Here is a 19,059-nt window from a genome sequence, read left to right as displayed (position 1 = left end):
AAGAAGGGTGAAATGGGACCATTTGGTCCCTTAGCTGTCCGCTGTATTATGTGAAATTTACAGAAGATGGAGAGAACAATTTTTAAAATAACCTAAACGTATGCATTCCTTCTGTATATGTCAGCATACCTGCTAATTCAAAATGAAGACTCCTCGTTATTACTGGGTGTCATAGCAACATGATTACAAATATGTGCAGTTATTCATGAAGCTGCAAGATTATATGAATGTTAATGTCCTCTTTTAAATAACCTTCTGTCCTCAGTTTTCTCTCCTGACTCCCTAAGCAAAGTTTGCCGTAATCCCTTTCCTCAAAAGCAATTAGATTCTCTAAGCCATTCTCATACTGCTCAGTGGTAAGCAGTTATTTATACAGATCAGCACTACATTGTGGTCATCACTAGATTGTGTTAAGTCATTTGCACCAATGCCACTGCTTTCCCAAGGGGCAGATGTTTTGAGAAGACATTACTGCGTTTATAGCTTTTATAATTTACTGCTAAGTAATCCTTCATTTGTGAAGATATGAGTTCTACAGGTGGCTCTTAAATGTAGCCTCAAAATTCTTCAAAATAAACAATGTTTGCTCAAGAGCTATATCGTACCACATAGGATCTAAACCATCCACGTGAGCCCAGGTCTGAGGTTTACTTTTGCCCATGCAAAGAACATCTCGAATACAGTATTTTTTGTTTAGGGGTAGGAAGCTGTGCTACAGTCATTTGCAAGGGACTCCACATCTCTGTGTGAAAAAAATCAACCAACTAGTAAATCACCAAGACTGCTGCCACCAGAATCAAACATGAAAGCACTGTGCATCCTCAGAAGGAGAGCCCTAACAGCCTAGGTTATAATAATTTGCTGTTAGGCACCAGATATGCTATAGATACTGTAATATATGAAGCAAGGAAAAAAAAAAAGGCAAACATCCAACTGAAGAAACATATCTTAGAAAGGCTTTTTTTCTACCTTTTTTTTTTTTTTTTTTTTGGGTAGAGATCACCATTTCACCTTTTTTAGATGAGATGGCAAGTCGTACGAAGTCACTGAGTATACAGAAGTACACACTCAGTCTAGTTAAGTAGTAGCAACAAGCTGTAGTAAAGTAAAAAGGAAAATCCACAATTAAAGGTAGGTATAACTAGCAAGACCGGCCTTTGCTGAAGGACCACATCTAAACACAGCCATTTCACAAGCTCAGTAATGAATGCAAATGAACTCACCCTTCTCCACTGCAGGATGAGGGTGTGTTATTGATGAGTCCTTTAAGCTCCAATTCTGCAAATGTGCTTCCATGCACTTTTCTTGCTGTATGTCACGTTATTGTTGATTTTATTGACTTCATAGAAAGTTATATCCATTAATTTAGGAGAGCAACAAAGTGTTTAAAGGGACAAAGATGTACATGAGAGTGCACAGTAATTACGTTTTTTTTTTTTTTTTTTTTCTGGTCATGAATTAATTCATGAATTTATTGGAATTACTGCTCTATTCAACAGCTAAGGAGATCAAATAGCGTAGAACAACAATGTAGTTGTTAGTTACCTTCTGTAGCGTGAAGGATAAAGAAGGAAAACTAGGTATGTTTTGGGGAAGTATTGTGGGGAGGGTGAAGTTTTCAGCTTAGAGGAGACTGAGGGGAGGCCTCATGGCGGCCTGCGGGAGGGGAGCGGAGGGGCAGGCGCTGAGCTCTGCTCTCTGGGGACAGTGACAGGACCCGAGGGAACAGCATGGAGCTGGGACAGGGGAGGGTCAGGCTGGGGGTTAGGGCAAGGTTCTGCACCCAGAGGGTGGTTGGGCACTGGGACAGGCTTCTCAGGGCAGTGGTCATGGCATTGAGCCTGCATTTGGAGAAGCGTTTGGACAATGCTCTCAGACGTGATTGATTTTGGGGTTGATCTGTGGGGAGCCAGGATGCTCCTTGTGGGGCCTTCCCACTCAGGATGTTCTGTAATTAATCTTAAGGAGGGGGACACACCGTATCTGACGTGTTATTGCAGCCACACAATATGTGTTGATATAAATGCTTAAATTTTAGGACATAGACCACATTTGTGATAGGAGTGTGTCAGCAGTTATGCGGTCCGGATTTGCCAGTGTCCGAGACCTTTCCTTTCCACCACGGCGTGGGTCACCCACAAGCCCTGTTTATGACCCGGGAGACAGCACTTGACAGGGAGCCGTGCGCGCAGCATCCTGTTCCCGGCCGTGCTGCTCGCTAACCTCTGGCGGTGCCTTCCCCTCTCGGTGCTTTCATGTCCCACCCGTGCAGCAGCGATAGCGCCGGGTGTCGCTGCTGGCGCTACTGCAGCTGTGGGGCTGGGCGGGACAGGGCGCTGGGGAGATGATGGTGCTTGTGTGAGTGACCTATCGAGAAGGATGGAAATTCACTTAGAGGGGCTTTATACACAAGGGTACTGTGTTTGGAGGTGCTTCTGTGACACTCTAGATGCCGAAATAGGGCCAAGAATAGGACCAACAGGAGCGAGGACGCCCCCGCCCTGTGGGCGCGGGGCGCGGCCCCCGCGGCCGGCCGGGGCCTACATTGCCCGGCGTGCCGCGCCGAGGGCGGTGCTGGCGGAAGCGCGGCGCGGGCGGCTTCCGGCTGTGCGCGATCGGCGAGCGGAGGCGAGCCCGCCAGGCTGCTCCCGACGAGACAAGATGGCCGGGCTGCCCCGCAGGATCATCAAGGTGCCGCCGCCCGCGCCCCCCGCGGCTCCCCCCCGGCCCCCTGCGCCCTCCCGCTGCCGGCGAGCGGCTCCTGGGGGCACCGGGGCGCGCCCCCCGCCCTCCCTTCCCCTCCTTTCCCCTCCCCGTCCTCCCCCCCCCGGGCCCGGCCCCATCCCGGCGCAGCGCGGCCCTGCCCGGCCGTGAGGGCCCTGCCCGCGGCTGCTGCTCCCCGCCGGGCTCGGGGTCCGCCGGGGCGCTCCCCGCCGGGCTCGGGGCCGGTTCCAGCGTGGGCTGAGCCCGGTGGAGCCGCACCGGGGCTGAGCCGGGCCCGCTGCCGGCCCGCGGCCCCCGGGGGTGGGTGGGCGCTGGGCTGGGCGCCCCCGGCCCTGCCCCATCGGCGGTGATGGGGCTGGGGGCCCTCAGCCCGGGGTCGGTGGGTGGCTGTAGGTGGGTTACCGGCTGGCTGCGTTAGGGTCAGGGGAAATGGATAGCGCCCCGTTTCTGCGCCGAATGAATGAATGTCAGAAGTGGCCGGCGGTGCTGCGAGGCTCTCCTGGCTGGGCAGGCAAAGCGGCCGGCCGCCCCGAAACACCGTAACGCGGCGTGTGGGGAGTAACTGATGCAAAAATAAAACTGGATCGTTGTTAAAAAGATCAATTTGTGTGGTAGGTGACAGAGGAGACGAGGTAAAAATAAGACAGGCTTAGGACTCGTTGTGTGTCAAAGCAGTTTGTGCTGCTCAGAAACGAAGCGTTTGTAACACAGATCTGAGTGTGGTCATCCAGCTGCCTTGGTGCACAGCATACATGTACAATGCTGAACGTATTTCAGGTGCGAGAAAGCAGTTTCATAATACAGCAGAACCAGGATTCATCGCAGAGATGTGATGAGAGCTCACTCGTGGAGCTGATGCCTAGGTTTTTCTGTAGCTTTTGACAATTTTCCTGCGTGCAGCCAAGAAGCGCACCCACTTGTAAGCTGGTACATACGTTTCCTTCTTGGCACTTTTGGATTTTCAGTTTCTTTTAGGAAAAAAGCGTAGAGCAATGCTCACAGCTCTCTTTCCAATATAGATGATGGCACAGGAACGTTTTATCCCATCCTTGGAGATGGATGGGCGGACACACGCTCCCACCAGCAGAGTCCTAGGAACTCCAGGTTTTCTTCCAAGGGGTCTTCCTTAGACCACACCAGGAGTAGTGTCTCTTACAGGGCAGTGTGTGCTGCGGGTTGTGCCCTGTGTATGCGTTATGGGTTGTCTGCATGCAGTCCAGAGAGCTTTTGAGTCTTGATTTGGTTGTGTTGGATGGCTGTATATCTCATGCTGTGCGTGCATTAGGACATCAGATGGGTGTATGGTCTAGGGTTTGAATCTGACTAGTCACTGCAGTCCTGAATGCAGAAAGTAGTGTTATCACAGCTGCAGAGCTGCAGGCGAGCAGTAAGTCTGCTTGAGTCTTCAGGAGTCTCAGATGAGGGTGGATTTGATGGTTGCTATCCTAATGTTGGAGTTACGTATCCCAGTGTTGGTCGCCTTACGTGGAGGGCAGTAAATGAGCTTCACTGCTAGTGTGAATTTGAAAGATGAGGAAAGGAAAAGGAAGAGAAAGATGGGTCAGAGGACAGCGAAGGGCTACTGAAGGCTAAACGAGCTGCAGTCACCAGATGCTCCATCAGAAGCCATTTCTCTCTCCAGTTCACTAAGGATCCTGTTAGCAGAAGCCCTTTTTGCCTTGATCCACATCCTGAGCTGGGGGAGGCGCAGCAGTGGCCAGCTGGGTGGAGGAGCCCCTGCCCACAGCAGCCCGGGACGCAGAGCCCAGCAGCTGCCCGAGGTGCTCCTGGTGGTGCCGTGCTGCTGGCACATGGCCTGGCCCTCGGGGTGACAGGCGGCCCCGCGCTCTCCTCGGCTCAGCAGGGAGCTCTATTTATACTTGCAGTGCTGCCCCATGCTCATTTGAAAGGTGACGGTGTAGACGTGGTGAAGTATTCCTTACCGAAGGTAAAGGATCACTCCTGGCTCGCTATATGCCAATTACTTAGGAACACGGGCTTTAAATAAGTGGGGTGGATGATCTGTAAGCTCAGGAGATGACTTGCTTTAGAGGTATGGCTTACAGCGTTAACACATAGCAAATGTTGAGCAGAAAATGACATTTGAGTCCTTGGATGTAAAACTGGAATTGGAGAAACTTTTCTGTTGTGAATAGAGAGCAGGTATCTTTATTTTCTTCAGTAGCCTAATGCCAAGGGTCCTCTGGAGAGTCAGTTTGTGAGGAAAATCTGTTCATCTAAGAAGACGTGGTGTGGTGTGCTCACTTAGAGCTGTGTCTCTGTGGTGGACTGCATGCTGTTCTCCTGCTGCACAGTATTCAAAGTGACTCTTTGCAATGTACATGACAAATAAACCCAGAAATTTGTACTTTCAAGCATTTATTACACCAATTATGTCCTGTGTTGCAAAGTCACGTAGCTCCAGTGGAGTAAGGAGTTGAATTGCATCTGATTTTTTTTTTTTTTTTGGCTGACATTCAAACCACCTCATTTCTGTGTCAAGTGCAGTCAGTGTATCTGAATGGGACGGGCAATGTTGCCTTGTGTCATCTTTTTGAAATGTTTTTCTCTGCCGTTTTCGCTGCTGCAGTGATCTCATCATTCATGCTTTGGTGTCCAGGTCCGTGTTAACTGTGTAACCAGCTGCTAGAAACACTTTTGTGAAATCACTGCAGCTGCTCCTATCGTGAAACAAAACAGCTGAAGCAGTATGTGGCGTTTCTTCAAACTTTTTTTTTTTTTTTCTGTTAAGGAGTTTATCAGTGTGAAGCTATTGGGCTCTGATTTCCTCCCCTGCACGGTAGTGTTATTTTCTGAGATATTCCTTCCTTGCTGTTTAGCATAAGAAGCCATTTCCTCATCACTGCCAGTGAGCTCCTTCTTGCAGTATTTTTTTTGAGAGTCTGGGTAACGCTTGGACTGCAGTTATAAAACATTACCTCGGAAAGTAAACTTTTTGGGAGGTTTTACAGAGATTCTGGTGGTGTATGTGGAGACAGGCACGTGCAGAACTCTGCTCTAGAGGTAAGTATGATCTGCTTTACCTGTGTCTTTTTTTTTTTTTTTAATATAAATCAGGTATTCAGCCTGCAACTTCTGAAACTATCTAGGGGTCCTTAAGTTCACTGACGGCCTCTTGCCTGGCTAGAAGTTGCTTGCTTGATCTTGAAAGCTATGGACTGCCGTGGCATACTTTTCCCATGAAGAAAGGCTGTTTAAGGTTGCCATTACTTCTTGATTTCTCTGACGCTTCTGGGCCTTTCTTTGTTTCTTGGATAAACAATTCTAAATTTATGTCCACTCTTCTCTATTTAATATCTTTCAGTGGTATTTTGAGTCTGAGTGGTGGCGTGGTGTAGAAAATAGATCACTTCTGGTCAGAGCAGTTCCTTGGCCTTCACCAGAGAAGCTGGATATTTGGTCTTTGAAATGTGTTTTGCCCCGTGTATGCTGTTAGGATCTTGTGGAGAACTTCACATTTGACAGAAGGATGGAAACTTTGAATTTTTCAGAATTTTTTTGAATCTCCAGCAGCCGTAGGAGGGTGATATACGCTCTGTGCTTCGTGACCCCTCAGAGTCTTTTTGCCAGCCCTCGAGCACAGTCTGGGCTGGCCGTGGCAGTGCAGGGTGCTGAGGCAGGTGTGGCAGCCTGGGGGCTGCTGGCACGGATGGGTTTTGTGGGGTTGGGGAAGGCTGAGAGGGAGACCCAGCCCCAGAGGGTAAGAATATGGTGAAGTTTCACCAAGGAGCCGGCCTCAAATGGAAAGTGTGAAGCCTTAATAAAAGGTCTCAGAGAGAACACCGCTAACTTTCCGTAGCCTTTTCTTTACAGAAGCTTGTGGTAGAAACCAGAGGACAAACTCGGAAGAAAGAACGGCAAATAATCCAGCTAGAGGCAAAATTTTTTTTTTTTTGGAGTACCTTCTTATATAGTCATTGAGCACCTTTGAGATACAAATATATAGTAAAATAAACTTCTAGTATTGATGGCAGTGTTTTATGATCACTTTGCACACAGTTTGCAAGGGTTTGCGCTATTAGCGTACTGCAGTCACTTGTGCCTGGCTCTACTGTAGCTGCAGATGCACCGTAAAAAGCTTGATCTGTGCTAGCACCCAGATAATCCTCGAGGAATTTGCATAGGATCTCAGCTTCACAGTTCCAAAATCCCGTAATCTGCTGCAGAAAATCTGGGGATGCTGTCAGGGGAGAGCGGTGCTGACCCACGCAGTGTCCTCCCCGGGTGAGTGTTGGGGGGCAGCAGCCCCAGCAGGCAGGTGGGGTGCCCACACCCCGGGCAAGAAGCAGAGGCATCTGCGTGCAGCCCAGCTGCTGGAAACCACGAGCACAGCCTTCTCTTTACGATGTCTGACCTCTGCGTTAAAGTTTAATGGGCTTTATTGGTAATTCTTCGGTTCCTAAAAGACGGAGAGCATTTTCAGGAGACTTTCTCCAACGCAGCTGTTTTACAGCGTTGCAATTCTCATCTAAACATTTTGAGATCTGGCAGGCAGCAAGGCGTTCGCCTGGGTAACAAATTTGTTTTCTTAATTGTAGCTAATGAAATGATAGAGCCTGGAAGAGCCTGTGCCAAAATGCGATGTGCTGTTAGAAAAAGTTACTGGGTGAAGTCTTTGTGGTTTTCTGATGCAGCTTTATCCGTGTCTGTAGAAGACAATTTTGACTGACAACTTTCTTCATGTCTCCTGCTGCCTTGTCAAAGCGAAAACACGCGTGCAGTTTACCTTCTTCTGTGCAAGCCATCAGCTTGTGGTGAAGTGCGATCTTCCTCTCTATCCCACGCTGAAAGAACGTGAACGAGTTGCCATTCAGCGAGTAATTATAACTTGTCCGTGTGCCAGTGTGCTGCTTTCAGTTTAGCCCTGTGCAACTGAAACCGTTAGCTTCTGGTTCGTGTCAGAAAATGAGGCCAAACTACTCGCTGGAGCTGGAGCATAAAGGTAGTGGTAGCTGGCAAGGGGCTTCTGTGATCAGAGTAAAGATAGGAAATAAACGTGTACCGTATGTGCTCCGAACTGAAGCGCTGGAGCTGGTGCTGTGCTCCTGTGGTTCTGCAGGCAGCCAGCACGAGGTGGGAAAGCTGCCACCCTGTGAAGTCAGATGACCAGAAGTTCTCAAGGTGGTCAGCCTGCGGTTCTCGTTGGCCCGCCGTGCTGTGTAAACAGTGTTAACCTGGGCTGTGCTGGCACAAAAAAGCGTGTGCTGCTGCAGCAAGCTTGGACCAAGGGACTGCTTTGGCTCCGAACTCTGCAGTAAAGGTTATTCCTTAAGCCAAATCATTCTGTGATCTCATTTGTTTGACTTTGCTACTGCTCGGGCTGATGAAAGGGCTGCATGTGACTGCACGAACGAGCCCTGCTGCTCGGGGTACGGCTTCCCACTCAGATAGACCCTCGTGGGTTGTGAGGGAAGGTGGACACAGGCACAGATGTGAGCTGAGCTGGTTAAGAAGGACTGGTGGGCTGAAGTAGCAGGGAGAAGGGTTTCACTTAACTGCACAGTCAACATCTGGAGCAACGAGGAACCAAGATAGTGGGTTAGCACTGATTCCCAGTCATTCAGAGCAGAACTTTGGTGTAACATATAGCAAAAATAGATTTTATTGCTTTGCCTTAGAAATCTTCCTGGAGAACTTGGTGGGAAATGTTGGCTCTTCCCTAGGGAGCAAATATTGACAAGTGACTGATCAGCAATTAGCTAAACTGAAGGATATCTTTTGTTTTTTCCCTTTTCCCACATAAATCGGGGTGTGTGGTGCCCTCCAAGTGGTAAGTGTTCTCTCTGCTACAGCAGAAAGTGGAGCTGGTGGCTTTCATTTTCTGTCTCTTTTTGTTGTTGTTCAACTCTAACTCGCAGTGTCATCTGTAGAGCTTTGTGGTGGTTTTACCGTGCTCGGCAGCTAAACACCACAACCGCTCTCTCACTGCCCCTCCTTAGATGAGGAAGAGAAGAAGTAAAGTAAAGAACAACTCACGGGCTGAGATAAGGATAATTTAATTAAAGGGAAAAAATAATTATTAAGGAAATATTAACTAAACAATTTAACTAAAGGGAAAGGGGAAAAAAAAAGAAAAACAAAGGCTATGTGGAAGTGCAGAGGAAAGAAATTACTCTCTGCTTCCCACCAACAAGCAATGCTTGACCACGTCCTTGAAGCAGGGCCTCAACGCATGTAGCCGGTGTTCGGGAGGAGGCCCAATGTTTTCCCAACGAGAGCCCACCCCTCCCCTCTTCTTCCTGTTTCCCCCTTTTATTGCTGAGTGTGACACCACATGGTATGGAATATCCCTTTGGCTGGTTTAGGTCAGCTGCCCTGGTGATGTTTCTCTTCTCACTTTTTGCCCACCCCCTAGGAGGGCTGGAGAAAGTCCCGATGCTGTGCCAGCACTGCCCAGCAGCAGACACAACACTGGTGTGATAACACTGCTGTTCCAGCTACAAGTGCAGAGCCCAGCACTGTGTGGGCTGCTGCAGGGAAAGGTAACGTCCCAGCCAGACCCAGTACAAACTTGAGCTCTCCACCACATCCTCTCCAAAGTGCTTCTGGATGTGGCAGTTCGAGCCTGCTCCGTGGGCTGCCCTGTGAGCCACCTGGGATAAGTGCCCTGGTGCCTGCGGTGCCTCCTCCTGCCCCTTGGCCTCGGCGTTTTGGTGGCAGGAGCTCTGCCTGCAGCCAGTGCCAGCTGTTTGTCCCTCCTTCTGCTGAGAGTTGCTGTCCTCTGCTAGGTGATGGCAGTTTGTGCTGTCAGCCAACGTTTTTGGGTTAAAATTGCAGGTAAGAGCCCAGCTGATTTATACAGCGTGGAGTAATGTGTGCTGGCGGGATGTGCTTTTCAGTAGGGCTGAGGGATGGCAGTGCCTGGCGAGGGGGCAGCAGTAAGCACTGGGAGCTGGAACTTCTGTTGCAGGTGATCCTTTAAAAGAAGGATGTGGATCCATCGTCTGTGCTCCCTGGACGCAGCCGTTGAGGGTAGGTTGGACTTGCAGGTAGGGATGGGTAGTAGCTAAAATGTTTCACTGCCTGGAGAGGATTGAAGAGGGCTTGTGCCTTGCCTTGGCCTGAGAAAGCCTCAGGGCTGTAAGCTCCATCCTGCTGGGTGGCAGCGAAGGGAAGTGGCCTGGCGGCTGTGCAGGGAGTTGTGCTGATGAAAATAAGAGTAATTCCCCCGAGACCTTGCAGGAAGGTGTGGTGTTGCAGCACTCGAGAAGCCTAAATACTGAACAGCTGTGGTAGCCACAGCGTTCTCTGCCTGGATAAGAGGCCTTGGTGATGTTTTCTTCCACAACTTCCAGACAACTTCTGCAACGCCTGCAACTTCCAGAGCAGTTTTATCACGGCTGTGTTGAACTCTGGGATGCTCGGTGTTGTTACATCATCACGGTACTGGCACTGAGCTGCCAGGCATGAGGATCCTCTCCCTGTGCTGTTGGTGCTGCCAGAAGCTGCTAGATAACCTGATAGCGAGTAAGAAGATACACAGAGCCCTTGGTGCTTAGGACCCCGGAGATGGGTGAATGCTTTAATGTAGCCGTTTGCCATCTGGTGCTGAAATTAGCACTCCTGGTAGTTAAGCCTCTTCCTCCGGGACGAGGAGGAGCCTCTGCGTTTCCTTCCAGGCTGTCACCTGCCTGTCCTGCCGCCACGGCCGGAGCCATCTCCTCTCCCACCCTTCTGACACCATGCTGTTGCCCCCTCCTCGTGGTCGGCACAGCTCTTCCTTTGCATGGGCGTGTGGTGGGACAGCCCACGGACTTCTCTCTCTTGTAATTTTTATTTTTATTTCCCCCCCCCCGGTTGGCTTGGCTACAGGCTGTGCTTCACCACGAGGTCAAGAGACCGCCATGCAGACAAGTGTTGGTGCCCAACAGGCTGAAGTAGGAAAACCCCACAGCTTTCCTTGTTCCTTCCCCCTGGTGGCCACTCACTCAGCAGCTGAAAGTGTTCAGGCTCTGTACGGTGTCTGGATTTCCCTAGGTTCCTCTTGTTGTAGTGGACTGGATGAATTTCGCTGGGTGATCTAACAGTTGATAGTAAAGGACTGAGTAGAGCAAAGGGCGGCAGTAAGTTGTGTCCCAAGTGTATTCCTCCAACTGTAACATCTCTCTAAAATCTTCTGTGTTTAGCTATGTTTATGGATTAATGTGCAGGTTTTTGTTACCAGCGTTACCTGTATAGCAGTAATACTGAATGTGAAAGAAGAAAACGGGGGTGATGAGAAGCTGAGCATCAGACAGATACATTGCAAAGCAGAGCAACTCTGGCTGAAGACATTGAGTTTGGATTTCTTCACTGAGGTAGTTTGTGCTGCCTTTGCAATTTCTTTCTGAAATTCTGGAAGTCTTCAGACAGTTGTTTTAGTGTTTCTTTTTTTCTTCTGTATTTTGTAGATGTTAGATGCTGATTTTTCCTTTATTACCTATTTTAGCCACCATCCCTTGGTAGGCAACATGAAATTGGTGGTGGTTAACTACAGACAAAGTACAGGGAAGGGAATTGCACTCATTTTTCCAAGCAAAGAATACAGCACTGTAGTATAAAAAGCAATGAAGAAACTGTAAAAATTGCCTAATCCCATGTAACAATTTCTTTCTTCTCTGCTGGAATGGCCTTTACCAGACAAGCCTTCTGATTGCCAGTGTGCCATCGTTTGGTGCTGCCACGGGGCTGATAGCAAGTAAGGCTTCTGAAGTACACTACTGAAGCTTTTTGTCTTCCAGAGTTGTAGATGTAGTGATATTGTTTTTTTGTTGTTTTGGCTGAGGTCTTGGCAACTTGAGGCTTTTATAAAGACTGTTGTAGGACTAGAATGGATGAAAATAAGGGTGTATTTCTAATGGGTTCCTTCTTTTACAGTGGTATCTCCATGTGCTTTATATTTTGATTTTCATGCATGTCTGTGTGGCAGCATCTTCTCTCTTGTTCAGTTGGCTCCCTTAAAGAGGGGCTCTGTCTTGCTCCAGGTGTGGATGCAGGAGTATCCTGGTGCTTGTCTGCTTTTCAGTATTTTTTTCTTCTTCCACTGAAAGCAGGATGATGAAGGCTATTGCTCAAAGAGCCAAACACTGAAATCAGTATCTTGTTTGTGTGGCTGCTCTGTCCGGGCAAACCAAAAAGTCCCCACTCTCCCCTCCTGCTCTCTGCTAACCATCACAGAGCTCTTCTGGGCTGCCTCGTCCTCACAGGTTGCTGCAGAAACAGGTTGAGGTTTTCTCCCCCCTCGGGTACAATTAGTCTTCCGTTTAATGTCTTCATAGAAGAATAGCTGCAGAGAATGTCAGCTCCACCATCTGTCCCACCCAGATCAGCTGTCACTCTACTTCAGGCCACCTGTGTTAATAAGCAAAGCTTTACTTCTGCTTGTCAAAACACCTTCAACACTTCTGTGTTTCTTTTAAGCGCTTAATTAAAAATAAGAAAGAAAATTGTGGGGGGGCGTAACCAGTTGTGAATGATAGTGGTTTTTTATGGAGGCACTGACTGGCATGTATCTTCATTTTCCACTTACTTATTCATTTTCTTCAGTCAATGAAAACTGTGAGATTAACTTCAACTGGAAAAAGTGGAGTAAAAGTAAGAGGGAGAAGAGATCTCATTCTAAAAATGCTGCGGAGTACGGCAAATAGCAATAACTACTTACGGATGCATGGGGTGCTTTGTTAAATGCTTTAGAGCTCAAAATATGTCTTAATGCTTTCTGTGAAACTTCAGTATGCTAGAGCAGAGCTAGTAAGAAACACTGTAAGATGCTGTTCTGAAACACTTATTTAGATGGAAATTTGTATTTCTGTGAAGACAAAATGAATCGCTGTATTGCGAACACACTTGTCTTAGCAGCAGAACTGTAAAACCTGGTTTTCTGTGAACTGATCCTTTTGTGCTTCTTTACAGGTTGAAATGTGGGTATCCTAGCTCCAATTTTATCCCTACCGGCACTTTCCTTGGTGGGCAAGAAGCAGGATGTGTTTTGAAGTGAAGTGGCCAAACCACAAGTCATATCGGGGCTTTTCCTGACGTTCCCATCAGTAGCGCGGAGCGTGATTTCTGTCTTAGCCATTGACATCTTACAGAGCTTAAAGAAACTAGCTGAAATTGGACAAAAGGTTCAAAAACTATTCTGGGGTGAAAGGGGGAAGTAGCAGCTTGCACAAGAGCTGCTTGCTCAGCTGAAAAGGTATTAGAAAGCTGATTGCCCAAAGAGATACGGGAAAGAGAAATATCGAGTGCGCTTGAGCTTCCCGATTAAGTTCAAAAACGTAGCATGTTTAAAAGTTTAACTGGAGGTGATTATTTTCTTCTGGTGTTAGAGAGACTGGTTTTCATGGGGGAACCATCCCCAGGGGAAAGTAACCTAAAGTTACAAAATCGGATTACCGTGTTAAAGGAGATTAAACGCTTCCTTCTTGTAGATCGAGCCCCGCTTTTGGTGACTCTTCTGTGGGTGACTTAGGGGTTTGTTTTTGACTTTATGTGCATAGGCTTTGAAATATTTTGATTCATTTTCCCCTTTCTACTACTCTTCTATGGTTCTGCCCAATATGTATTAAGGATATTATAACTTTCCTCATAACTGAAGGACAGAAGTCTTGTTTTCTGTCAGAATTTGGCAGGTGTCTATATATTTAAGTAAAACCACTTCACATTCTCTCAATGAGTGTTTTTCTGTCGTTTTTCCATGGTCTAGCAAGCTTGTCAGTGCATAGAGTTTTAAAAAGTCGTCTTCTGATGCAGAGATACCTCTCAGCTTCTGCATAAAAGAGAAGTGGGGAGTGCTGAGAGGAGCCACGGCTGTCGTTGTGTGTGCCGTGGAGAAGTGCTGGGCAGGTGGCTGCGTCACAGCCCCACCGCTGTGAAAGACGAGCGTCAGCCACTTCCCTCGCAGGCTCCTCGCAAGTATTCCTCCTCGGCTCTGTTTGGAAGCAGTTCAAGTTGTGCTGCTGGTGCTGGAGCTCCGTGTGGAGTGCAGGAAGCAAGACGTGCTTGTTCAAAGCGCTTTTCCTCTCATATCCATGTTCCACACGGGCTCTAAATAGCCTTGACACCAGTGTAGCTCGATGTAACATACATGATTTTTCTCATACTCACCTCTTCTGCATTACCTCATAGCAAGATGACTGCGTCCGCATCCTGTAGAGGCGTGAAGGGCTATCTGAACGTGAAGACACGCTAGCAGTGGCATAGCTCCTTCCCTACGATGCCGTGCCCTATCAAAGGAACCATTTTTCTCGTACATGGGCGCTCTCATTGTTTACTGACAAATGGCTTTTCGTGGCGGTTTGTGCAGCTCACAGCCAGACGTCGCTCCCCCAGCTCTGCTGGCAGGTAGAAGTGCTGATGCTGCTGCCAGAGGACTGCTGATTCTGGGTTATTTTAAGCCAGGTTTGGCTCGGTGGTACGGTTGCCGTCAGCATGCTGCCATAGCTGGGGAGGCAGGGGGGAGGTCAGAGGGACTGAGGGGGGGCTAGGGACTGCTGAGGTCAGCCCGCCTATTGAAAAGCCTTCCTATGTTTAAGGCTTTAATCACCATTATATATATATATATGTTTGAGAGCCTTGGCTCCATCTAAAATTTAGGCACACCCATAAGAAAGATGGGAATTAGCACCTCTGGTGGCAAAGTCCAGGTGGTAGCAGCTGTGAAGAAGCTGAAAAAATCGGACCTCTTTCATAAAGTTTTGTTAATTTCAAGCTGGCTCATTGTAATCATTTACTTGGCATACGATGCTATTTCTTCTTCCAAAAGTGTCAAACTGCCATAAGTATATGATCCTTTGTAGGTGGAAATCTGAATTAGCGCATTTACCTGCGGCAGCCCTTTTACAAAACACATGCTCAAAGAAGTGGAGACTGTTATCCCCTTTCCAGGGGTAATCCATGGCTTCTTACTCGCTGGCTCTCATGTAAAAGTAAAGCTTTAAGTACTGGTTAGAACTGCTCTTCTACAAAACTACTGTACGGGGAAATAACCAACAGCTCTCAGTCTGAATATGCAGTAAATTCACCCGTATCCTTTAAAATATATTTGCATGAGTGAATGTAGAAAGCTTTGAGCAGCGCGGACACCCTTCAAGTAATGTGTATAAGTGGCATTGGCAGCTACTCCCTGTGCAGATAAGAAGACAGCATGTAGCCACAACAAGGAATTGGACCAGATAAATCTATTTTTTGTGTTTGTGCATGGCAATAACCTCAGTGTTAGGAGTTGTGGGAACTTGTTGAATTTGAGATGACTATTTGGATTTTTGTGTTAATTATTGTGGCTTCCCTGCTTCGTACATCCATTATCTTTTGCTAAAACGAGGTGTTATTTAACGGCATCAGGACAGCTGCACGAGTGCTGTGCGAGTTTATTTTAACAAAATGCAAATATTGTAACAGTCCAGTTACATTTGAAGAACTGAAGTAGAGGCTTTTTGTGCTGGTTTTAGTGCTATTGTAGCCACGGAGTAACTATGCTATTAAACTAGAGTAATAAATTACTATTACACCTACAAGTTACCATTTTTCCTCAGCAGAAACAGGAGGATTTTTCGTTGTGAAAGTCAACATGGAAAAAGGTGGTGATAAAATTAACTGCACACAGTGAAAACAAGCTGGAGGAAAAGCAGGAAATGGGGCTAAAATTACCTGAGGAAATGAGGTTTCTGCAGAACTTCTTGTCCCTGCCTAGTGTCCTTTTGCCAGTTCCAGCTTTTTTTTTTTTTTTTTTTTTTTTTTTTTTATAGCAATGGAAAGGTGCTTACAAGACTTGTGAAGACTGGCAGCAGGGGAGAGGGAAAGACGTACAGAGCTTAGTGTGTTCGGTGCATTAGCAGGATGGGCAGGACGTGGGCAGCTCTTGCCTATGGCCACATCTCGCTGTCTGGGGTAGGATTAGTGCTGTAGGCAGAAGAGTTGAGCAACAAAGAAACCAAATCTGTGTAGGAAACCAGCCTCTCCTAAGTCTGCTGCTTACAGAACAGCTTGTCTGTCTCCAACTGGTTGTTAGAGTAACTTCAAATGCGCTTATTTGTAGACTGAATGTGCTTGGACAAAAGCTATTTACAGGTATATGTATAAATATATTAACCATCTTTAATATTGCAGCAGAGCAGTAGTTTCTGTTCTTCAAAGTTGGCTCTGATTCCAGTACAAATACTCATCCTAATAACCCTGTCCACTCATATTTGAGTAAATCTTCTGGTAAATCTTCTACCTAGTCAATGTAGAATGGGAAATGCTTTTGGTATCTTCACTGTGGTATTCTTTAAATTGCCTTTATGTATACTGGGAAAAAAAAAAAAAGCTTGGCAGCAGTTTAATCAGAAGTTCAGAGGTTTGCTTAGGACAGGTTGTTATCTATTACCTGGTGCTGCTGAGGCGTGCTGAGGTGTTTCAGCAGCTGAGAGATCGGAAAAAGTTTTTTTTTTTTTTTTTTTTTTAACCTGTTCACCACATCCTGCTCTTTGACTTTAAGATATTCATTTAATGTGGTAATTTCAGTGGGTGTAGTCAAATAACTCCTGATAAATACTTCTAAAATAAATGCAGCCTGTACAATCTATATTAAGCAGGGTGTCTTTGTTACATTGCCTCTTTTTTTTTTTCCTTCTTTTAGGAAACCCAGCGCTTGCTGGCAGAGCCAGTCCCTGGGATAAAAGCAGAACCAGATGAAAGCAACGCACGTTATTTTCACGTGGTCATTGCAGGTCCACAGGATTCCCCCTTTGAGGGTGGGACATTTAAACTTGAACTATTCCTTCCAGAAGAATATCCAATGGCAGCTCCTAAAGTACGTTTCATGACCAAAATTTATCACCCTAACGTAGACAAGCTGGGAAGAATATGTTTAGATATTTTGAAAGGTAAGTGTGACCTTATTTTCTCCCTTTTTATCTTATAAAGTACAGAACTTGTAGATTGACCCTAAAAAGAGATCTAATTTGTTTACAAGAATACTTAACTTACCCTTTAATTCGGGAGAGGAAAACTTGTGTTTTTTTCCTGTAGACTGTGAATGTGGTGTTTCATACTGCTATAAATGTCTCTCTAGATAAATGGTCCCCAGCTTTGCAGATCCGTACAGTTCTGCTATCAATCCAGGCTTTGTTAAGCGCTCCCAATCCAGATGATCCACTAGCAAACGATGTAGCTGAGCAATGGAAGACCAATGAAGCCCAAGCCATAGAAACAGGTGACGTATCTGACACTATTTTTCTAACTTTAGGAAATACATTGAGCTGATAACTAAGTGGTTGGGGTTTTAAATCCCGACCTCCTGTTCCATGCCTGCGATGTGCAGACGCAATTATTGCATGTGGTTGTAGTCCAAGTTTCCTCAAAATGCCTGCAGCACTCTATTCAAGAGTGTAAATGCAGCCTTCTAGAAGAACACAGATCTGTTTTGTCTTGAGCTTGTACGTTCCTAAATTGTAAGGGTGTCTAATTTGCACTCATAGTAAAATAAAAGTGCGCATCTGTATTTTTAGCGTAAAGTTTAAGAAACAGATTATTTAGTTCAGAAAGTACATCTCTTCCGTACCTGCCTCTGTTGCAGGCTGTAATGGATAGAAAGAATTACTACATTAACACCTTCTCACTGTTGGCTTCACTGCAGTCAGACCGCTTCAGCAGCTGTCAGTGTTTGTGTATTATATCTTAGATATTTTAGGGGGTCAAAATTGCACACGAAGTCTCAGAACTGATATTTTGTGTACTTACAGCAGCAGTGTAAAAGTGGTGTTAAATAAAATAATCAATGACTTTAATAAAACTTGAAAAATACTTTTTTTCTTAAACGTTTATTTTTTTCTTTACAGCCAGAGCATGGACTAGGCTATATGCCATGAATAATATTTAAATGCGCTTTGAACATCAAGTGTGCATCACTTCTCCTGTTCTGCCAAGACCTCTTCCTTTTTTTGTTTGCATTTAATGGACACAGTCTTAGAAACATTACAGAATAAAAGCCCAGACATCTTCAGTCCTTTGGTGATTAAATGCACATTAGCAAATCTGTGTCTTGTCCTAATTCACTATTGTAACGCATGAGCAGAGGCTAGAAGTATCATCTGGATTGTTGTGAAATTGTTTAAAAGCAGCAGCACATCTCTGCTTTTAATCCCATCATGGTTTAAGTATAAGCACTGTGAATGAAGGTAGGCAGGGTTAGCTGCGGGGCTTTTTGTTTTAATTTCGTGGGCTCCTCCTCCCTTTTTATGGTGATGCTAATTGCATTGGTAAAAGCAGCTAACCAGTTATACTTTAGAATATACCCTCTAGCCCAGTCTAACTTAGACGCTGTAGATGGACAAGCTTCATTGTTTGAACAAAAAATGGGAACATTAAACAAACATCCATCACCTTCACTAATAATATTGTGATTCTGCTGTCAAGTGTAGAAAAAAATCCCTCCAAGAAAAAGCTTGTGACCATTTTGTATGGCTTGTCTGGAAAATCTCCTGTAAATCTTATGTTTTAGTAAAATATTTTTTGTTATTCTACTTTGCCTTTGTACAGTTTATTTTGCTGTGTTTTCATTTCTCTAATGTGACAATCGTATTTAAAAAAAAAAAAAAGAAAAATTGAATCCAGAATTGACAATTTGTCTTCACCACCAGTCTGACAGATTAAAGAGTAAAGAGGTGGAATTCACGATATTCTTTGCTTCTGTTTGCTGACTTCCTATTAATTTTTGTAATGTGGGTGCCCTTACCTGCCCAATTTAATACAAAATTACATTTGGAGTGACTTTTTTGGGGCAAGAAGTCTCTGTAACCACTAATCATAATTTCAGTAATGCACTGATACATATTTTTATGGAAATTGAGCATAATCAAATAGGAGGCTGAGAGGAAATGACAGCACTAATTGTGAGTATCTGCATAACTTGTCTTTGATTATCATCAAATGTTAGGCTACACACTTTTCTAACTTCTTTAATTCCCGTCCTCTATAAACATGAAATACCAGTGTGCGTAGAAACCACTGTTACAGCCAGCTTGTATATTGACTGATGTTTGCTTAACCACTTCTAGCTAGCGCCTCTTGCCACTGGTTTTACTCTACAAGCCTTATTAAGCTACTTGCTTGAAGAGCCAGTCTGTTTAAATAGCAACAAAGCTTCTTTATTGGAGGGAAGGAAAGTTTTGATGGAAAAACTTCCTTCTTGTCCTTGTTCTCGAGTGTATGCATCTCGTCTGGGAGTCCAGCATCTTTTCTGGGAACCCATCTTATTACTTCCCTTAAAGTTCCTGTATCCCTGTTCTCTTCCTGTGTTACCCTCCACTCCCCAAATAAAATCTTAAAAGCTTTTGACAAAGCCAACCTGGAGTG

General features: G+C 45.9%; 1 protein-coding gene across 1 annotated transcript; it reads left to right on the top strand.

The window, feature by feature from the left end:
• Nucleotides 1–2,596: 2,596 nt before the first annotated feature.
• UBE2N (ubiquitin conjugating enzyme E2 N) lies at nt 2,597–18,227 on the top strand. Its single transcript, XM_084296730.1, has 4 exons — nt 2,597–2,691; nt 16,343–16,589; nt 16,778–16,918; nt 17,544–18,227. The coding sequence occupies exons 1-4, from the start codon at nt 2,662–2,664 to the stop codon at nt 17,582–17,584; spliced, it is 459 nt and encodes a 152-aa protein (XP_084152856.1). The 5' UTR covers nt 2,597–2,661; the 3' UTR covers nt 17,585–18,227.
• Nucleotides 18,228–19,059: the final 832 nt, after the last annotated feature.

This window comes from Netta rufina (genome assembly GCF_964035555.1).
Source record: "Netta rufina genome assembly, chromosome: 1".
NCBI lineage: Eukaryota > Metazoa > Chordata > Aves > Anseriformes > Anatidae > Netta > Netta rufina.
This window is presented reverse-complemented; position numbering and strand designations above follow the sequence as displayed.